Source organism: Dasypus novemcinctus, chromosome 3 (assembly GCF_030445035.2).
Source record: "Dasypus novemcinctus isolate mDasNov1 chromosome 3, mDasNov1.1.hap2, whole genome shotgun sequence".
NCBI lineage: Eukaryota > Metazoa > Chordata > Mammalia > Cingulata > Dasypodidae > Dasypus > Dasypus novemcinctus.
In genome coordinates, this window is record NC_080675.1 from 14773302 (window position 1) to 14794888 (window position 21587).

Genomic DNA, 21587 nt, shown 5'->3' on the forward strand with positions numbered 1-21587 from the left:
TTATTGCCAAATAAGCTGTTTATTTGCTCTGACTCTCCATTTTCTCATCCTTAAAATGGGTTTTGCATGAATTAAATGAGATGATGGATATGTGGTGAATGTCAATGAATTTGCCTCCCATTGTCCTTTTGGTTTGCCCTGGAAGGGTAACATCTGGCTTGAGGGTACCCAAGCATTAGGCTGGCCAGTGATCATTCAGACTCTCCCTGGAGAGGGCCGCCATCAGATGGCAATGGGAACTAGAGTCAGAGTCTGGCTGATCAAAGAGTTGGAGAGCAAGATCCTCGAGTCAGCAGGACAGCTGGGCTGTCTTGAGAAAAGAGCTGGCATGTGCTTCCTACGAGGCCCACTGACCTACCCTCTTTCTCAGCGCTTCCCCAGGGTCCTTTCATTAACTTCCCTTTTATTGGTGCCAGCTTGAGTGGGTTTCAGTCTTTTGCCTCAAGACTGCCTTGCCTAGAATGAAGAGTGACATGCTGGACATGCTGCTCTGGTGCATCTGGGACCTGAAAGTGCCACTCTGTAGATTTGTGGCTACTGCATGTTTGAAGGTGGGTGAGGCCAGAGCCTGCGCATTCCAGGGCCAAGGCCTCTGGCCCACTCTGCCTCTGGCAGGACGTTCCCTTTCAGCTGGGTGTCTTGATCTTTTGGAGTAAGGTCTGAAAAATTAACCTTTGCTTACTCCAGGGAAAAATTACTCTAATGAGCTTAGGAGGGCCCTTTTGCTTTAATGTCCTTCAGTGCTTGGGGACACTGCCACTCACTCAGGTTTCCCTTCAGTCCCATATTCAAGGAAGTTAGTGTGAGCTGCCGACAGCCTCCCAAACCGTAGCCTCCCTTCCCCACTTCTTTGTGCCTGAGACCAAGCCCTCCCAGGAATGAAGGCTTGTCTCCTCCAGAAAGGAAAGTGGTTCTCCCGAGAGGAGAGGTTGGTTTCGAATAGGCATGTTCTTCTGTTAGGGGCAGCCATGCTCTTGCGGATGAGAGGAACCTGCCTCAACCTCACAGTGGGCCAAAGGGTCTCCCCAGACCAAGGCTGCTGACCTCTCCCAGGAGATGCACCTCCCTGGACCTCCAACATGGCCTCAAAATTGGCCACTGACTGCTTGTTGCAAAAACCACAGAGGCCACGAGGAGCAGTGAGGCTGAATGTGAAGTCAGGACACCCTGGGTGCAAGCCCTGGCTTGGCTGCTTTCTCCCCTGGGGGGCATCATGGACAAGTGGCTCAATGGGGCTAAGATTTGGCCTCCTCGTCTTTATAAATAGAGACACAGGTCTACAGAAGACAACGCTGAGTCCTCTGCAATGGTCAGAAAGTGTCATTCGTGTCAGTTTAGGCCTGGGAGCAGGTGTCACTTGCCCTGTGTGAGATGCCACTCATCCCACATCCACGCTCCTGGGAGGATAAGAGCCCAACAGCTAAAATGTCTGGGGGCTAAGTTCAGGGTTTATTCTCAAAACTAATTGAGGGAAGTGGTTGTGATTCAAGTGATTGGGCTTCTGCCTACCCCATGGGAGGTCCTGGGTTTGGTTCCCGATGCCTCCTAGAGAAGGTGAGCTGGCATGGCAGGCAGACGCAGTGAGCAGACACAACAAGATGATGCAACGAAAGAGACAAAGAGGAAAGACAACGAGAGACACAAAAAGCAGGGAGCTGAGGTGGCTCATGTGATTGAGTGCCTCCCCTCTCATATGGGAGATCCAGGGTTTGGTTCCTGGTGCCTCCTAAAGATAAGACAAGCAGACACAAAGAGCAAATGGACACAGAAAACAGACAGCAACTGCAAACAACAATGGGGGGGGTGATAAATAAAAAAAATAAATCTTAAAAAAAAAACACAAAAAACCAACTGAGACCGACTCTAAGGTTTATGAACTGGGTAAATCAGACTTAGAAGAGGCAGGATAGGTGGCGGACTTGGCCCAGTGGTTAGGGCATCCGTCTACCACATGGGAGGTCCGCGGTTCAAACCCCGGGCCTCCTTGACCCGTGTGGAGCTGGCCCATGCGCAGTGCTGATGCGCGCAAGGAGTGCCCTGCCACGCAGGGGTGTCCCCCACGTAGGGGAGCCCCAAGTGCAAGGAGTGCGCCCCATAAGGAGAGCCGCCCAGCGCAAAAGAAAGTGCAGCTTGTCTAAGAATGGCGCCACCCACACGGAGAGCTGACACAACAAGACGACGCAACAAGAAAAGAGACACAGATTCCCGTGCCGCTGACAACAACAGAAGTGGACAAAGAAACAAGACGCAACAAATAGACACAGAGAACAGACAACGGGGGGAGGGGGGGGAAATAAATAAATCTTTAAAAAAAAATAGATGAGGCTGGATAAAGAGTAAAGGGGCAGCTGAGAGTGAAGGTGGCTCAAGTGATTAGGTGCTTTTTTCCCACATGGGAGGCCCCGGTTTGGTTCCTGGAGTCTGCTAAAAAGATGAGCACACAATGAGCACACAGCTAGTGCAAACAATGGGGGGGGGGCGGGTAGAGGAGGATAATAAATAAATAAATTAATTAATTTTAAAAAAAGAGTTAAGGGTGGGAGCAGGCATAGCTCCGTGGTTGAGCACCTGCTTCTGATGTTCAAATCCCAGGTTTGATCCCTGGTACCACCAAAAAAAAAAAGGTAAGGGGCAGAATGAGATAGTGGTAGACGCTACAGCTAAACTGCCTGGGTCCAAGCCTCAGCTTCGCCCTGTGCTATGACCTTGGCCTTGTAACTTCTCTATGGCTTAGTTTTCTCCACCACAAAATGGGATTTATAATAATAGCACCTACTTTACAGGGCTGTTGGGAGATTTGATGAGTCACTACATGTGAAAAATCCTAGTAAATGCTCATTAAATGTTAACATCCAAGGGCCTAAACTCCTCCTTCTTCGTGGCCCTTTGGCCACGGCTGCCTTGCGGCATCTCCGCGCTGCTGTCCAGAGGCCCCTCTGGGTGGTGGACAGTGGCCAGGTCTGGGAACCTGGGCATGTGTTCTCCAATCCCAGGCTCGCCCCCCACCTCCCCCATGGCCCGGTCCTGCCCTCCCAGGGTCCTTCCATTCAGTCAACATGGGCGAACAGGGTGCTACTGCGTTTTATGTGCTGTAGTCAGCTGCACGCTGAGTCTTAATATAGACTCACGTCACCTGCCTTGTTCATAAAGGTGACCTGGCAGCCCTGGGTTATGAGGCTCTGGAACTGGTTCCTGGCTTTGGAGGCTGCTGAAGCTCCAGAAGCAGCTGCCCGAGACACGGTTCCCCGAGCCCTCCTTTAAGGAATTCTCTGCTCCCGACACCAGCTGGCCGGGGCGGCCGGCCTGGCTTCCCAGCAGCTCCGCACAGGCTCCAGGTTGGCGCTGGCCGATGCCATCGTGTCGAGCGCTCAGTATAGCCCAGCACACGGACAGCGCCTGATGACCACGAGCTATTCTTACTGTTCTCTGAAAAGACGGCGTCGGGCGTGCTCTGGCCCCTGCCTGCCTTTTCCTTCTTTCCCCCTCCACTCTTCTGCCCAGCGAAGGTCAGGGTTGAACGAGGCCACGCTCAGGAGCGGCAGCTTGCAGGGGGCACGCAGGGGACGAAGTGCGTGCTCCTGCTCTCGGCCACGTTCACGGGCTCTGCCTTCTGACAGGGCTGGGGCTGGGGCCGTGACTGGTGGCTGCTGGGTCCCCAGCTCTCTGGCCACCACTTGGACTCTCCCGGCATCCAAGCCCCATCCCGGCCGTAGGTCAGGCTGTGCCGGCTCCAGCGCCCCCAGGTCCCTCAGCCCATGCAAGGCCGTACAGCAGGACCTCTGGGCGGCTGTTAAAAGTGGAAACTGGGAGAATCGCCCTGTGAGGTGGCTCAGCAGTCCGGGGCAGCTGGCGAGGGCCCCCATGGGAGCTGGGACTCAGGAGCCGTCATGGCTTCGACCCGAGGTCCCATCCCTCTGCACGGGCAGCCACCAGACACGGATCTGGGGCCCCGTTTCCTGAAGGCCCACCCCCTGCGCTGTTCCCCGGGGGAGAACTTACCCAGGCCCAGGTTGGAGATGGTCTCGAGGTCTGTGAAGCTGCTGGCCTCCACGATGGCCTGGGGCAGCCTCAGCGTGAAGGGCAGTAAATCTCTGCGGAGACACCCGGGGTGGCACGTCAAGTCTGGGGAGTGGTCTGTCATGTCCATTCCCCAGTCTCCCAAACCTACAGCCCTCAAAGGAAGAGGCACCCACAGCCCCGCTGGCCCCTGAGGTCTCCCAGCAGACTGGGGACTTCCCAGGGGGCCGAGGGGCAGCACCCTTGGGCCGAGGGACCCTGGGCATTGGGGGAAGGGGACTGCTTCTCCCTGGTTTTCCTGGCCTGTAGGATGGGCCCCAAGCCAGCTTCCACATTCCCCACTATTCTGGTAAAGTGAATGACTCTGCCCCTTGCTGAGCCACACGGAGACATTCCAGTAAGCGCACAGTCAGACATCCCCTGGCAAGTACACAGACATCCCCCTTGGTGGGCACGCAGTCAGACGTCCCCTTGTGAGCGCACAGTCAGACATCCCCTGGTGAGTCCTCAGTCAGGCATCTCCCTGTGAGCACACAGTCAGACATCCCCTGGAAGCGCACAGTCAGAAATCCCCCGGCGAGTGCAGGGTCATCTCTCCGTGAGCACACAGACACCCGCCGTGAGCACACAATCGCACATCCCTCGGTGAGCACAATCAGGCACTCCCCAGCGAGCGCACAGTCAGGCACCACCCAGCAAGCATGCCGCCGGGCCGTCAGCTCTATCTGATGCCTTTGGTCTGAGTTGCTAAGTGTCCCGAGCTCTTGGAAGGGATTTAGATACCCCTCACCTCCTTACTGTACAAATGGGGAAACTGAGACCCAGAGACGGAAGGCCAAGTGGTGGGAGAAGGGCCACGTGTGCTCAGCCCCAGGCCTCCTGCCTTCCCACCCATGTTTCATGGGGCCTGGGAGGGCCTTGGGGCACTGCCCGGGTCCCAGGGTGGCTGGTCCCAAGGCTCCACCTGGCCCTGGCATTCAAGGCCCATCAGTCTGACCCCAGCCCTTCATCCAGACGTCTCCCACCCCTTCCTCGTTACTCCCACCGCTCTGTTCTCTGAATGTGATTCCTCCTCTGTGAAAGGGGAGGGACTGAACTGATGATGGAAGAAAGATGCTCGGCAGGGGGCAGAAGCCAGCAGCGACTGCGGGTGTCACCAACAACTCGCTGTCACCTGCCCTCCCGTGCTCCATCCCCCTTCTCCCCAAACCTCCATTCCAGTCGCTGAATCCATCCTCTGCAGAGGCGTCAAGCCCCGGACTGCCCTGGCTGGGCTGTGGGCACCCACCCGCCACGCCCTTCTCCTTCTCAGCACCCCACAGTGAGTCCTAAGCTCTGGGAAGAGGCGCAGCTTCCCAGGTCTGACACCCCACTACTCCGAGAGGTACTGCCGAATGGGCAAATCCAGACTTGGGAAACGGAGTCGAAGGGAGAGCAGCGCAGAGGACACCCGGGATGGGGGCTGGCGGTGAGCGACCCGGAGCCACCTCTGCTGCCCGAGCACCTTCAGGGTGTGCCCTCCAGGGCATCCCCCAGGCCTTCTAGGAAGCACTTTCACTTCTGTTTACAGAGGAGCAGGATGAGGCGGCTGTGGCAGAACGTTCTGGAACCTCTGGCAAGGTCCTGAGATGTAGCCTTTGGCCAGCTGCCATCTCAGCTTCTCCATATCAAATGGGGAGGGGGCTGTCCAGCTCATCTTTGCACCTTCTTTCATGTCATCGCTGTGCGATTCCCCCGCAAACCCAAGGGCCTCGGTGCTCCAGTCCCATCTCAGACCCTCCCCCCCCTCCCAAATTTCTAATCTTAAAGGGTAACTAATCTGATTCCCATGCTGCCTCAGTTTACCTGCTTGGCTGTCTGGTCTGCCAGTGGGGAGTGAAGGTTTCCAGTGATTCCTTGATCACCATTTACGTCGTAATAATGACCAGCAGAGGTGGCTCAGCTACTCTGGCACCCATTCCCTCACCCCCAGGACAACTCCTGGTAGCCCCTCACCCACCTTGTTGGTGGGCAGCTCATGGCCCTGCGGGGGTCTGTGAATCCTGCCCCAGCCCTGAACCTCCTCCAGGCCAGAACCTGCTCTGCTTCTCCAGCTTCCTCCCCTACCTCTGCCTGCAGCCTGGGGCAGCCCCTCCCTGTCTCTGGTGACACCCTGCTCACCTTCCCTCTATAGCAAGCACACCTCGCTCACCCCCACCCCACAGCTCTTGCTTGGTGGGAATGCCGGCCTCCGCCTCGCCACCTGGGCCCACCAGAGTCTACCTTCTTCCTGGACCTCCTCCACTGGGACCCAGTTTTCAAGGATATTGTCTGAGGCTGGTGTTACCTGATGTAGCATTTCGCCCAGGGGCCACTTTTTCCAGGACAACTAGAAGCACCCCAAGGACATGGGCATTTATTGAGCCCTGCTCTGTGCCAGGTAAAGGCCAGGTGTTTTACAGGCCTTAGAGCTCATGAGGATGAAATGATCACTGTTGTCATTGCCATCATCATTGCTCTTACATCACAGCAACCCCACAGGGGGACACTAATATTCCCGTTTTACAGCTGAGGACACAGAGGCTGGGAGAGCTGAAGGTTCTCCCCCAACGTCACCCAGTAGGGGGCAACTTTCACACGGAAACACTGAAATGTTTCTAAATCTGTAATAATGCAAAACTTGATTCCATTCACCGTGATACCTTCAACCAGACCACAAACCATCTAACAAAAATGTTTAAATGGTAGGTTTATTTTTTAAATTAGAAAAGAAATACAAAACCAAACACACACACACACACAACGTGCATGTCCTGCCCTCGGCAGTTCAACCCATCCTTCAAGAGGGCCCACGGTCGATGCTCTAAGCGGAGGCTTCCCGACCCTTCTCTGTGCATTTGCACATGTGCATACACACACGCACCCACACACCACTCATTTTCAAATTGAAAATGGCATCATGCCCTACATATCGCTCTATACTTGCTTTCTTCACTTAACAATCTCTATAGAACAAACATTTTCCCAAGTCCAGACATTTGTGCTGAGCTCATTCATTCTGTCTGCTGCAGGGGATGCCACGGGACGGCCCTCAGTTCTTTTCCCCTCTTTAGTGGGAATCCAGGCTTTTTGCATCTTCCACCGGAGCTCACACCGACAGAGCCTGCCAAGCACCCAGGTGCTGTTCTAAGCACTTTGCATGTATTAGCCCTTTGAATTCTCTCAACTACCCCACGAAGTACGTACTTTCCATCAGCTGAGGAAACTGGGGTGCAGAAAGCTCTCCTGGCTTGCCCCCACCGCACAGCCAGTGACAGCACGGGAACTTGAATGCAGGCAGGCTAGCTCCCGGGTTCCAGCCCTAACCCCTGGACTCTACGCCCTTTCAGCCAAACAAGCAAACAAACAAAAAACAGTTTCCAAATTGTCACTGGATCAAACACTGCTGCAAGGAACAACTGAGCAGGTAATCTCTCTGCCCTCAGGCCAGTATTTCTTTAGGATGGACTCCTAGAGCCTGCTGTGCCAGTGGTATTCTGCCATTAAAAAAACTGCAGAATTTGCCAGACTGTTCCCCTTCCCCCAAGCAGGTACCAATTCATACGCAATTTACAATTTATAGATAGCGCGTATGAGTGTGCGCTCAAAACCAGCGATGGGGCTGGTTGCCCCTTGCAGCTCTAGAAGAACAAGGATTGAACACGCCCGCTCCTCTGGCCTGAACCTCAGGGTGTCTCCGGGTGCCTGCTGCTCAGTGATGAAGGAGGGCCCTGGGCAAATGGTGTTTGAACCCAGCGAGGTGAGGCAGCGTGCATAAGTACATCTAGCAGCGTGTGACGATGGGTGATAAATGCACAGCTCACTCACACCTCTGCCCAGAAGTCTCCCCTTGGGACATGGAAAACACCCCGTAAACAGGATGGTGCAGAATCCCCCTGAACACTCACAATCAAAAACCAGAGGGACCCCCTGTACCCCACACACCATCTCCTCTGATCCCCGGGGCAGCCTGTTGAAAATGGAATCCCCGGTGTCAAATCTGGGCCCGGCCCGAGAACCCCCATTTAAAAATAACTCCCTAGGAGCCTCTGATGGGTGCAGCCTGGGGCATCGCAGCCTCCCCCTGCACCCCACACAGGCTATCAGTAAACATTAAAATGAAGCCCCGCTCCAGGCACGATGGACGTTTCCTTGTGTAAACTATGAAGTCCACTAAAAAGCATTCACAAAAAGAGAAATCTTCAAAATGGGATTCTCTAGGGTAAATGTGCTAACGTTTCTTTCCACACTCTGAAGATCTGCCTGCACACCTCCTGAGGCCCACACACCCCGGCCTGAGGCCTTGGTTCTAGCCAACAGCTCTCAGACGTTTTTGATCCCGACTGGCAGGAAGGAGCACGGCTGCCATCAGGATGGGCATGTTCATTCACAGCCCCCCACGCCCACCCACCCAAAACCAGAGTTTAGCAAAACAAGACTGATTCTAACTAACTACATGAGATGTTTTCTAGTATTTTCTATTCTAGTGTATTTTTCATGGAAAAAAGCCTGACAGCCACAACCCAGTGAACAGACTTCACGGCGCTCTAATGGGTGGTGAGCAGCAGACTGAAGAACGTTGTGAGGTCACACGTGCGATCCCATTCGTTCTCTTGCTCAGGCCAGTTTTTCCTTCCCCCGGTGTGCCTGGTGCCACAGCCAGCTCCCGCCGTGCGCGTGAAAACATTGGGGCGTGACTCCCTTGGGGAGACGTGGCGGCCTGGGGAGCGGTCCCAGGATGGAAGGCGCAGGCCTGGAGCAGCAAGGTCTGAGCCCCAAAAGAGCCCCTTCCCTGACGGTCCCAGCCCCCTCAGCCACACGTCCTCCGAGCTTCTGGTGACTTCCGTGGTTTTGAGAGTCAACCCAGGCTGGGGAAAGGCCCAACCTCCCCCCGGTCATTCAAGCGAGCGAGAGGACAGGCAGGATGGACCCTGGAATCACAGCCTGGTCTCCCAGCTGACGTCCAGCCTCAGCTCCTGGCCTGACGGTGGGGACGTCAGATGGGGTTGTGTGGAGAAGGCGTTGAACCGGCTTGTGCAGAACACGTGGCCCATGCCTGCGTCTCGTGGGAGCCTGTGCCTTTCCTGCCTCTTTCCAAGGCTCTCCTCCGGGCCTCTGAGCAGAGGGTCGCCCTCCGCTGACCGGCCTCACTGTCCAATGGCAGGACTGAGGTTTGATAAAGTCAGCAGCTGAGCTGGCTGGAGAGGCAGCGCCATGTGGGGCGACGACGGCTTCCCCCAAAGCAGCTGGCCGGCCCCTGCCCACCCCACCCCTCCCCAGGAGAGCAGGGTGGTGCTCAGTCACCGTGCTGGGTACCGCGGCTGGGAAGGCAGGCCCCAGGGCCCCTCCCCTTCCTTCCTCATTTCATCACCTCCTGCAGCCCAGGATGGAAACCCCAGCATCTGCCCGGGCTCCCCCACTCCTCCCTGCAGTGGCTGTCCCCCCACCCTTAGTTACCCACGCCCCCGCCCAGGGCCGACTCCTCCCCGTGGGGCCCAGACGGCTGCCGTGGCCCCTGAGGGTCTCCGTGCCCCCCACACCGGGGTCGCGTGCACTGCAGCTCAGCTAAAGCAGCCTGACCGGGAACTCCCGGGGCCACACCCCAGAGGCCTGGCACAGCGCCCCAGGCCCTCCAGGCCCGCCCCGCCCCTGCATCCTGTTCTCCCCCCGAAGCTATCCCCGAGGCTGTCCACAGCTCTCCCACGTCCAGGCCTTCGCCCACACCGGCCCTCGGCCCTGCAGTCTCTTCCCCGCCCCCTTTGCCTGCCTCGACTCCCACCTGATGAAGGGGCGTCTACAGAGGGGGAGGCATGCGCTTTCTCTGGGCCCCAGGCTTGTCCCACCTGCCCGGGCAGAAGCAGCTGGGGCTCTGTGGTCAGCTGGGCTTGGGCTCGATCCTGGCCTGGGCTTAGCTATGCGACACAAGGCAGGTTACACGCCTCAGTCTCCCTGTCTATCACAGCAGTAAGCACATGCCCCATGGTTTCTAGAGCACCAGCCAAGCCTCTTAACAAGGATCAGCCCGCGAACTGGGGCTGCAGATGCTGCGACTGACCCTGCAGAGCTGGCTGCAAGGATGGGACAGGGCCGGGGGCAGTGCCGGCCCAGAGCCTGCCACAGTCGGGGGGAGGTGGCTGCAGCAGACACCCCCAGGTGCTCCATCCCTGCCGCAGCTCTGGGCTCCTGAGGGCCGGCCCCTGTGGCCTCAGAGGCCTGCCGGGCATGTGGATGTACCACTACCTGTCCCACTGGCCATACGGAGAGTCCAAAAGGCCCGCGAGATGACTGGCTGGTTTGAGGGCACAGAGACCCGCTCTGTTGCTTAAAGTGGGACAACTCCAAGGTCTCCCACGTGCTCCAGCGCTGCCCACAGGGTCAGGATGAGGCTGGGACCTCACCTGAAATCACCGCCTTGACCCTTCACTTGGCTTCTCTCCCTCCTGCTGCTTCCTCCTTGAAGACATCTTTAGTCATCATTTGCACAAGAATTCTCACCCAGAGTTGGCCTCTGGGAGACCCAGCTAAGCCTCGTGTCTCATTCCTCTAGAGCCAGTTCCCAAAGCCTGGTCTGCAGACAGACGTGGCATCAATTTGCAGATTCCTGTGCCCCCCACTCCAAGCCCACGAGTCAGAATCTGGGACCAGAAGCCTGTATTTCTTTCTTCTTTTTTTTGTGTGTGGCATATTCATTGCATTTGGTGAATACATTTTGGAGCACTGCTGCACCACATGGATAGTGGTTTACATTGTAGTTTACTCTCCCCCAGTACATTCAGTGTGTTATGGCAGGATAGATAATATTCAGCATCTGTCCCTGCAGTATCACTTAGGAATGACAAGTTCTGAAAATGCCCCCACATCACATCTCTTCTTCCCTCTCCCTGCCCTCAGCAACTACCGTGGCCACTTTCTCCACACCAATGCTACAATTTCTTCCATTACTAATCACAACAGCTCCATAGTGGAATATCAGTAAATCTACTCTAATCCATACTCTATTCCTCCATCCTGTGGACCCTGGGATGGTGATGTCCACTCCACCTCTATATCGAGAGGGGGGAGCCTGTATTTCTAACTAGCTCCCTGAGTGAATTTGGGACCCAGTTGGGTCTGGGGGCCCTTTCTAGAACCCTCACATTGTCCACACTCCAGCTCAAGCATTAGGGTTAGATCCAGGTCGGGGGCGAGCGCCTTGAAAACAGAACCTGTGTCCTCTTCACCTTTGTGCCGGGGACGGAGGCCACTGAGGGAGCAGAGGGAGCAGAGATGGTGCTCTCCAGATGAGAGGGACGGCTGGTCCTGCCTCGAGGAGCAAGCCTCGGGGCTGGCCCCCTTATCATGGCAATGCACTCTGCTAAGAGGCACTAAGCCAGGTCCCAGGACCCCGGGGCTCTGTGACGGGTCGTGGAGGGAGGGGTCTGCAGCTCAGCGCTGTGGCACTGTGTCCCCAGAGCTGCAACGGACAGGCATTTAGCAAAATATCCCCCTGCACAAGGCCCTGCAGGGACACGGAGGCACATGAAATGTGCATCTTTGTACGTCCCAGCTGCCTCCAAGTGTTTGGTTCCAGAGGCTCTTAGAATTATAGAAGCACAGAGCTCAAGCTCTTTGGTGTCCCATCTGGGCTAACTTCCCCTTGACGGGTGAGGCCAGGGGCCTGGAGAGGTCAAGCAGCTGCTGGGAAATGGGGCTCCTGCTCCAGCCTAGCGCCCCTCTTTCCTGCAGTATCTCGTTCCCGAGAGGCTCACAAGCTCAGGCCTCGGGCCTGTACCCTCCAAATCCAGGGGTCAGGCTCTGGGAGTTGGAAAGCAGGACAAGAGGCACCCGCTTGTCTGGACCGAGGAGGAGGAGGAAAGGCTGGGCGGCGATGGCTGTGACCTGCTGACAGCGGCTCCAGGCCTCCCTGGACACAGGTGACGCTGCTGCCCCAGCCAACCCTCCCACGGCCCGCCCGGGAGCCTGGCAGAGGGCAGCCTCCTCCCATGTGTTCTCCCCTCCAGCTTCTACGAAGTCAGTATTGTCATTCCCATTTCACAGAAGAGGGAGTTGAGGCTCAGAGAGGTTAAGTAACTAGCTCAAGTTCTGGGGTTTTCAAAGATGCCATCATTCATTCATTCATTCATTCACTCACTCACTCACTCACTCACAGCACCTAGCACATGCTAAACACTATCTGGGCAGCATCTAGGAAGGTCAGGATTTCTTTCAGCAGGAAAGGGCCCATCTCCCTGCAGCTCAACAAGCTATACTGTACAAGGACTGGGGGCCCCGATGTCCTGCCTGGTGGGACACTCGTTGCAGGATGCACACAGTGGGGCTGCTCTAGAAGAGAGCATGGATCTCAAAGCTGTATTCGTTTGAATCCCTGCTCTGTCGCTTAACAACTGTGTGCCCTTGAGCAAGTTACTTCTCTCAGTCTCAGTTTCCTCCTCTGCAAAAGGGGGATAACAAGAGCACTTACCTGGTGGAATTGTTTGGAAGATTTAAGAAGATGGTGGATGTAAGTCCTGAGCGCAGCGCTAGGCACCTGGTGAGCCCTCATCAGTGGCAGGTGTAAGCGGCACTTATTCTCAGGACCTCCTTTTCTGCCCACTGGGGGGCCTGAAGGGTCTTGGGAGGTGGGGAGGGGCATTCTGAGTTGAGCCGTGGTTTTCACCAGAGGCAGCTCTGGGGGGTCTCTTTGAAGCAGGGAGAAGTGGGCCTGGACCCCAGGGCCTTCCGCCCGGCCACCAGCCAGCCGTGTCAAGGCCCTGGAGTTGCAGCCATTGGTTTACGGCACTGCAAGTATTTTTAAATTGTGTTGCCCTGAAACGGGCCGAGTTAGTAGAGCGGATTCTTGAGGGTGGTTATCAGATACTCCACCCAGCAGGTGCTTAATAATCACAAGCGCCTTCTAAAACCACCGCAATGGGGTCAGGTCCACGCAGTCCTCAAAACCGGTCACACAGGAAGTTGGGGTGATGGACAGTGAGCCAGGGAGGCAGGTGGTGGTAAGGGAGGGGCCCTGGCCAGCTGCTCCCAGAAAGCGTGCGTGCCAACACTACCCCTTTGGTCACCAGAGCAAAGGCAGAGGGCTGTCCCTCTCTGCATCCTCTGGGTGACACCCTTCCCCCTGGGGACTTCCCTGTCCCCCCACCAAAGGCTGCAGGGGATGTGTGTAGCCAGCCCACAGCCCCCTGTGCTTTCCCTGAGTGGTCAGGAGCTCTGGGTGGAGGGCCAAGGTCTACTCACCTACTGACACAGTAGAAGGCAATCAGTCTGAAGATGTCCTCAAACACAAGCACGGAGCCTTCTAGGTACAGGACTGAGGAGAGACGAGAAAGGCCGTGGGTGAGTGCCCTGCTCAGAGGGCAGGAGGCGGCGGCTCCCGACGGCGGGCTGTGTCTGCTGCTCACTGGGGGCCCCTGGCCTGGACTGCGGAGCCCCAGCCGTATCCACTGTCCCCGGGTCTTAGATACGTGAGACTTGAACTACTATCGGGTCAATCCACTGCAATTCAGGCAGCCGTGGTTACACACGGACCATTACCTTCTAAATGACACAGAAGACTCCAGCTTGGAAAGCAGGAGTAAACAATTTATCAGGGTCCCCTCAAGGATCTGTCTTCCTTCTGAGGACTATGAGGGCCCAGCCGGCAGAAAGCTCTTCTGTCTCCCTGGCCTCCAGGAGGTACAGCAGTCCAGGGGCGCTCATGGGGGCCACTCGCCTTTTCTACAAGAGCCTCAGGGCCCACCAGAGCCCGACTCACTTTGGCTGCGCAGGTAACCGCAGGTGGGGGCGGTGATCCCCATATTTTATACTCTGACAAAGAAGAGAGGTCAGAGCATTTGCCCAAGACCTTATCATGAGTGGGTGCGGCTCCTTGGAGGGGCAGGTGCCAGCCACCGGCAGGTGATGCTCCCAGGTTTGGGAGCCCCCCCGGGAAGACATGGCCATCACACCTGAGGATCTTCCAGCTCCCACGGGGTGGAGGGGGAGGCAGGACCCAGGTTCCAGGCCTGGCTCTGACCTTAGGACCTGAATATGTCGCTTCCCGCTCAGTGCCTCAGTTTCTCCACTTGCAAAAATGAAGGAGCCCTTCCAACTCCAAAAACCCAGGCTATAGTGACATCAGCCTACTGCCGTCCAGTTTTCAAAGCCTAGGACAGAATTCTGCTGGCATTGGTGGCCCTGAGATGGTTATAGGGATAAACAAGCCAATGTGCTTTGCTTTAATAACTTGGTTTCTATATTCACCTTCTTCCTACATGCTAAGCACTGTCCTAAACTATTAACAAAATTTACATTCATTTATTTATGGCAAAAGATAATGGTTTCCCATTAGGATATAAAAATGTTTTTAAAGTGAGTTCAAAACATATAAATATGCTACAGTACATATTTATATGTACTGAAGATGCCTAGAAATGATTTAAGTCCTGACAAACGTCAGTCCGTCATATTATCACCCTTTGTGAATTATCAGCCGGTGGTGGCGGCCCACAGCGCCACCTAGTGCTTGCATTTGGAACATCACCGACTTGCTCCACCAGTTGCCATGCAGACTGCCCCCAAGGCGAGGCTGGGGCAAAGGAGCCGCAGGAACAGTGACAGATAGCTCCATCTGTACGAAGTGGCCAGAAGGGCTTTCTTCACTAATCCTGCAAGTGGGATCAGCGGGGATGCATGCAAAGAGCCCAGGCCAGCACAGGCGGACTTGCTCAACAACGAGCAGCTTTCCCCTGCCCCTTAGAACTGGTCTACCGGTGCAGCATATTTGTGAAACCTTGAACATGAAATCTGTCACTATCTTCTGCACCTCCCCCTCCCCGCCCCCCAGCACTTCCTATGAAGCCCTTCCTCTCTCTTTCTAAATTGGTGGTTCTCACAAGGCTTAATTTCTAGTTTCTAGTTTCAACTGTCTGCCGGCTGATTCAGCAGCTTGCCTGGAGGGTCAGGGCTCATTCGTTTCTGCAGCCCAGGGCCCAGCATAATTCTAATCAGAGAGCCACCAAAATCCGGATACTTACGTGCCCCATCACCGTAGGCTCCCTTGTACTACCCTTTTTAACCACCGCCACCTCCTCCCCCATCGCTAGCCCTTGGCAGCCCCTAACATATTCTCCATCTCTATGAGTTTGCTATCTGATGAAATCTATCTAAATGGAATCATGCACGCTATATCCTTTTGAGATAGGCTTTTCCACTCGGCATAATTTCGTTAAGGTTCATCCAAACTGTTGAATGTATCTGTACTTCATTCCTTTGTATTGCTGAGTAGTATTCTATGGTATGCATGGACAGTTGGTTGAACCATTCATTCAGTGAAGGACATTTGTGTGGTTTCCAGTTTTTGGCTATGATAAATAAAGCCACTATAAACATCCATATACAAGTTTCTGATGAAAATACATTTTTATTTCTCTAGGGTATGAGCCTAAGAGTGTGACTGCTGGGAACTGCCAAACTGCTTTCCAGAGTGGCCATGCCATTGTACATCCCCACCAGCAACGGACGAGTCATCAGTTTCCCCGCATCCTCACCAGCATTTGGTGTTGCCACTATTTTTTTTTAATTTTAGCCCTTTTGATAGGTATGTAGTGGTAGCTCATTGTGGTTTTAATTGGCACGTGTCAGAATGGCTAATAAAGTTGACATTTTTCCAGGTACTTATTTGCCATTTTCACACTACCTTTGGTGAAATGTCTGTTCATGTCTTTTGCCCATTTTCTAGTTGGACTGTTTTTTGTTTTTTTTTTTTAAGATTTATTTATTTATTTATTTCTCTCCCCTCCCCCTCCACTCCAGTTGTCTGTTCTCTGTGTCTATTTGCTGCGTCTTCTTTGTCCGCTTCTGTTGTTGTCAGTGGCATGGGAATCTGTGTTTCTTTTTGTTGCATCATCTTGTTCGGTCAGTTCTCCATATGTGCGGCACCATTCCTGGGCAGGCTGCACTTTCTTTTGCGCTGGGCGGCTCTCCTTATGGGGCGCACTCCTTGCGCATGGGGCTCCCCTACGCGGGTACACCACTGTGTGGCACGGCAGTCCTTGCGCTCATCAGCACTGCGCATGGGCCAGCTTCACACGAGTCAAGGAGGCCCAGGGTTTGAACCGCGGACCTCCCATCTGGTAGGCGGATGCCCTAACCACTGGGCCAAGTCCGCCGCCTGTTTGGTTTTTTTAACGTTGAGATTTCATTAGGTTGGTGCAAAAGTAATTGTGGTTTTGCATTGTTGAAATTTGCGATTTAATATTGGGATACATTCTTTTTTTTTTTTTAAGATTTATTTATTTATTTAATTCCACCCCCTCCCCCGGTTGTCTGTTCTCTGTGTCTATTTGCTGCGTCTTGTTTCTTTGTCCGCTTCTGTTGTCGTCAGCGGCACGGGAAGTGTGGGCGGTGCCATTCCTGGGCAGGCTGCACTCTCTTTCGCGCTGGGCGGCTCTCCTTATGGGGCGCACTCGTTGCGCGTGGGGCTCCCCTATGCGGGGGACACCCCTGCGTGGCAGGGCACTCCTTGTGCGCATCAGCACTGCGCATGGGCCAGCTCCACACGGGTCAAGGAGGCCCAGGGTTTGAACTGCAGACCTCCCATGTGGTAGTTGGACGCCCTAACCACTGGGCCAAGTCCGTTTCCCTAGGGATACATTCTTAAATGTGGTTACATCATACATCATTTTAATGTTCATTTCTCGCTTTATATTTTTTTGCTAATGACTTATTACTGGCTGTTTATTTTATATTTACTTCAGACTATGGAAATTATGTTAGACAAAAAGAAAATTCGAGCAATTTTATTTGAGTCCAAAATGGGTTGTAAACCAGTGGAGACAACTCGCAACATCAGCAACACAATTGGCCAGGAACTGCTACCGAACATAAAGGGCAGTGGTGGTTCAAGAAGTCTTGCAAAGGAGATGAGAGCCTTGAAGATGAGGAGCACAGTGGCTGGCCATGGGAAGTTGACAATGACCAACTGAGAGCAATCATCAAAGCTGATCCACTAACAGCTACACAAGAAGTTGCCAAAGAACTCAGCGACGACCATTCTATTCAGCATTTGAAGCAAATTGGAAAGGTGAAAAAGCTCGAAAAGTGGATGCCTCATAAACTAACCAAAAATCCAAAAAATCATCATTTTGAAGTGTCACCTTCTCTTATTCTATGCAATAACAACAAACCATTTCTTGATCGGATTGTGACGTGTGTTGAAAACTGGATTTTATGTGACAATCACCTATGACCAACTCAGTGGTTGGACTGAGAAGAAGCTCCAAAGCACTTGCAAAACCAAACTCGCACCAAAAAAGGTCAGGGTCACTGTTTGGTGGTCTACTGCTGGTCGGATCCACTACAGCTTTCTGAATCCTGGTGAAACCATTACACCTGAGAAGTATGCTCAGCAAATCGATAAGATACACCAAAAACTGCAACACCTGCAGCAGGCACTGGTCAACAGAAAGGGCCCAATTCTTTTTCATGACAATGCCCGACCACACGTTGTACAACCAACGCTTCAAAAGGTGAACAGATTGGGCTACAAAGTTTTGCCTCATCTGCCATATTCACCTGACCTCTTGCCAAGCAATTACCACTTCCTCAAGCATCTTGACAGATTTTTGCAGGGAAACAATTCCACAACCAGCAAGATGCAGAAAATACTTTCCAAGACTTCACCGAATCTGAAGCATGGATTTTTACACTACAGGAACAAACTTATTTCTTATTGGCAAAATGTAATGGTTCCTATTTTGATTAATAAAGACGTGTTTGAGCCTAGTTATAATGATTTAAAATTCACAGTCTGAAACCGCAATACCTTTTGCACCAACCTAATAAAAGAGCTTTATTAAGATAAAATTCGAATGCCATGTAATTCACCCATTTTCAATGGTTTTAGGACCTTCACAGAGTTATGCAATTATCATCACGATCAATTTTAGAACATTTTTATCACATTAAAAAGAAACAGCATACTTATTAACAGCCACTCTCCACTCCTTCCCCATCCTCCTAGCCCCTGGCAACCACTCACCTATTGTCTGGCTCTATGAATTTGCCTATTTTAGGCACTTCCATCAGTGGAATAATAAATTATGTGATCCTTCATTATGTGCTTGGCTTCTTTCCCTTAGTGTAATGTTTTCAAGGTTCGTCCATGTTGTAGCATGTATCAGTACTTCATTCCTTATTGTAGACAAATAATATTCTATTGTGTGCATATACCATATTTGGCTTATCCATTTATCAGTTGATGGACATTCCTGTTGTTTCCACCTTTTGGCTATGATGAATAAAGCTGTTATGCATATTGATGTACAAGTTTTTGTGGAGATATATGCGTTCTCATTTCTCTTGGGTACATATCTAGGAATACAATTGCTGGGTCATACAGTAATTCTAGGATTAGCATTTTGGGAAACTGCCAACTGTTTTCCAAGATGGCTACACCATTTTAACTCCTGCCAGCCATGTATGGTGGTTCCACTCTCTCCACAGCCTCACCAATGCTTGTTACTGCGTCTTTTTTATTAGTTTTCCTAGTATGAAGTGGTATCTCATGGTTTCGATTTGCATTTTTCTAAGGACTAATGATTTTGAGTAACCTTTCATGTGCTTGTTAGTCAGTTGCATGTCATCTTTGGAGAAATGCCTTTTTTTTTTTTTTAACTGTTTTTAAACTGTTCTTCCCTTTACATTATTCATTTATTAATATCCCTTGGAGGTCACATCAAAACGTAAGGCGTTTCCTCATTTTTTTTTTTACTGGATTACATGTAAATTTTTTTTTGAATCATACAATATGTTACACAACATATTTAATTCATAGTAACAGAGTCATATAGTCCTTGTCATTTTATGTCTGGCTTGCTTTGCTCAACATAATGTCCTCAAGGTTCATCCATGTTGTCATATGCTTTATGACTTCATTTCTCCTTACAGCTGCATAATAGTCCATCATGTGAATACACCACAGTTTGTCCATTCATTGGTTGATGGACACATGGGTGTTTCCAAGTTTTGGCAATTGTGAATAATGCCACTATGAACATCGGTGTGCAGATGTCTGTTTGTGTCACTACTCTCATTTCTTCTGGATATATATCCAGTCGTGGTATTGCAGGGTCATGTGGCAAGTCTATATTCAACTTCTACAAGGTCTTGAAGATGTTTCCCTACATTTTCTTCTAGTAGTTTTATGGTCCTGACTTTTCTATTTAGGTTTTTTCCCATTTTGAGTTGATTCTTGTATAGGCAGTAAGATAGGGGTCTTCTTTCACTCATCTGGTTATAGATATAGATATCGTTATCCCAGCACCATTTGTTTGTTGAAGACTGTTTTGTCCCGTTAACATGGACTTCTTAGGTTTGTCAAAAACCAGTAGACCGTATAAGTGAGGGTTTATTTCTGGACTCTCAATTCTATTCCACTGATTGATGTATCTATCTTTATGCCAGTACCATGCTGTTTTGACTACTGTAGCTTTGTAATATGTTTCAAGGTCAGGTAGCGAAATTCCTCCCACGTTGCTCTTCTTTTTTAGAATACTTTTAGCTATTTGGGTGCCCTTTTCCTTTCAAATAAATTTGGTAATTGCCTTTTCTAATTCTGTAAAGTAGGCTATTGGAATTTTGATTGATATTGCACTGAATCTATAAATCAGTTTGGAAGGATTGAGATCTCCATGATATTTAGTCTTTCAATCCATGAACATGGAATATCTTTCCATTTGCTTAGGTCTTCACTGATTTCTTTTAGCACTGTTTTATAGTTTTCTCTATATAGGTCCTATACTTCTTTGGTTAAATTAATTCCTAGGTATTTGAGTCTTTTTGTTGCTATTGTATATGGAATTTCCCTTGATTTCCTCTTCAGATTGCTCGGTACTAGTGTATAAAAACATTACTGATTTTTACATGTTGATCTTGTATCCTGCCATGTTGCTGAACTCATTTATTTGGTCAAGTAGCTTTGTAGTGAATAGTTCAGAATTTTCTAAATACAGGATCACGTCATCCACAAATAGAGTTTTAGTTCCTCTTTCCTATTTGGATGCCTTTATTTTTTTTCTTTCCTTGTCTAATTGTCCTAGCTAGAACTTCTAGTACAATATTGAATAACAATGGTGACAACGGGCATCCTTGTCTTGCTCTGGATCTTAGAGGGAAAGCTTTCAACCTTTCCCCATTGAGTACGATGTTGGCTGTGGGTTTTTCATATACCCCTTTTTATCAGACTGAGGAATTTTCCTTCCATTCCTATCTTTTCAAGTGTTTTTATCAAAAAAAGAATGCTGGACTTTGTTGAATTCCTTTTCTGGTCAATTGAGATGATCATGTGTTTTTTTCCTTCAATTTGTTAATGTGTATTATGTTGACTGATTTTCTTATGTTGAGCCGACTTTGCATACCAGGAATAAATCCCACTTGGTCGTGATGGATATGTCTTTTTTTTTTTTTTTAAGATACATAAATCACACCAAGTGTTACATTAAAAAATGTAAGAGGTTCCCATATACCCCATTCCCCACACCCCCCACTCCTTCCACATTGACAACTTTTAGTGTGGTACATCATTGCATGATGAGTACATTTTGGAGCACTGCTACACAGCATGGATTATAGTTTATGTTGTAGTTTACACTCTCTCCCAGTCTATTCAGTGGGTTATGGCAGGATATACAATGTCCTGCATCTGTCCCTGCAATATCATTCAGGACAACTCCAAGTCCCCAAAATGTCCCACTATCACACCTCTTTTCCCTCTCCCTGCGCTCAGCAATTCCCACAGCCACTGTTTTGACATCAATGATATAATTTCTTCCTTTGCTAAAGTTGCAATAATTCTATAGTAGAATACCAGTAATGCCACTCTAATCCATATTTTATTTCTCCATCCTGAGAATATGCTGTTGGATTTGATTTGCAAGTATTTTGTTGAGAATTTTCACATCTATGTTCATTAGAGAGATGGGTCTGTAATTTTCTTTTCTTGAAGAATCTTTATCTGGCTTTGCTATTAGGGTGATGTTGACTTCATGGAATGTGTTGGGTAATTTTCCCTCCTCTTTAATTTTTTTGGAAGAGTTTAAACAGGATTGGAGTTAATTCTTTCCAAAATGCTTGGTAGACTTCACCTGTGAAGCCATCTGCTTCTGGACTTTTCTTTACTGGGAGATTTTTGATGATCGATTCAATCTCTTTAAATGTGCTTGGTTTATTAAATTCTTGTAGTTCTCATAGCATCAGTGTAGGTTGTTTGTGCTGTTCTAGGAATTCGTGCATTTCATCTAGGTTGTCTAGTTTTTTGGCATACATTTTCTCATAATATCCTTTTATGATCCTTTTTATTTCTGTGAGGTCAGTTGTAACTGTCCCCCTTTCATTTCTGATTGTATTAATTTGCATCTTCTCTCTCTTTTTCTTTGTTAGTCTAGCTAGGGGGTTGCCAATTTTATTGATCTTGTCAAAGAACCAGTTTTTTGTTTTGTTGATTTTCTCTATTTTTTTTCTCAATTTCATTTATTTCTGCTCTAATCTTTATTATTTCTTTCCTTCTGCTTGCTTTGGGA

The 21587-nt window shown here is 50.8% G+C and overlaps 1 protein-coding gene across 1 annotated transcript in view; it reads right to left on the reverse strand.

The window, feature by feature from the left end:
• The window catches only part of RIN3 (Ras and Rab interactor 3), a 126563-nt gene that overhangs the window by 41880 nt on the left and 63096 nt on the right, over positions 1 to 21587 (reverse strand). Inside the window, exons 4-5 of the mRNA XM_058292401.2 lie at positions 13267 to 13339; positions 4000 to 4091 (exon numbers count right to left, since the gene is read on the reverse strand). Coding sequence (XP_058148384.1) covers positions 4000 to 4091; positions 13267 to 13339 — 165 coding nt within the window. The remainder of the gene's footprint in view (positions 1 to 3999; positions 4092 to 13266; positions 13340 to 21587) is intronic.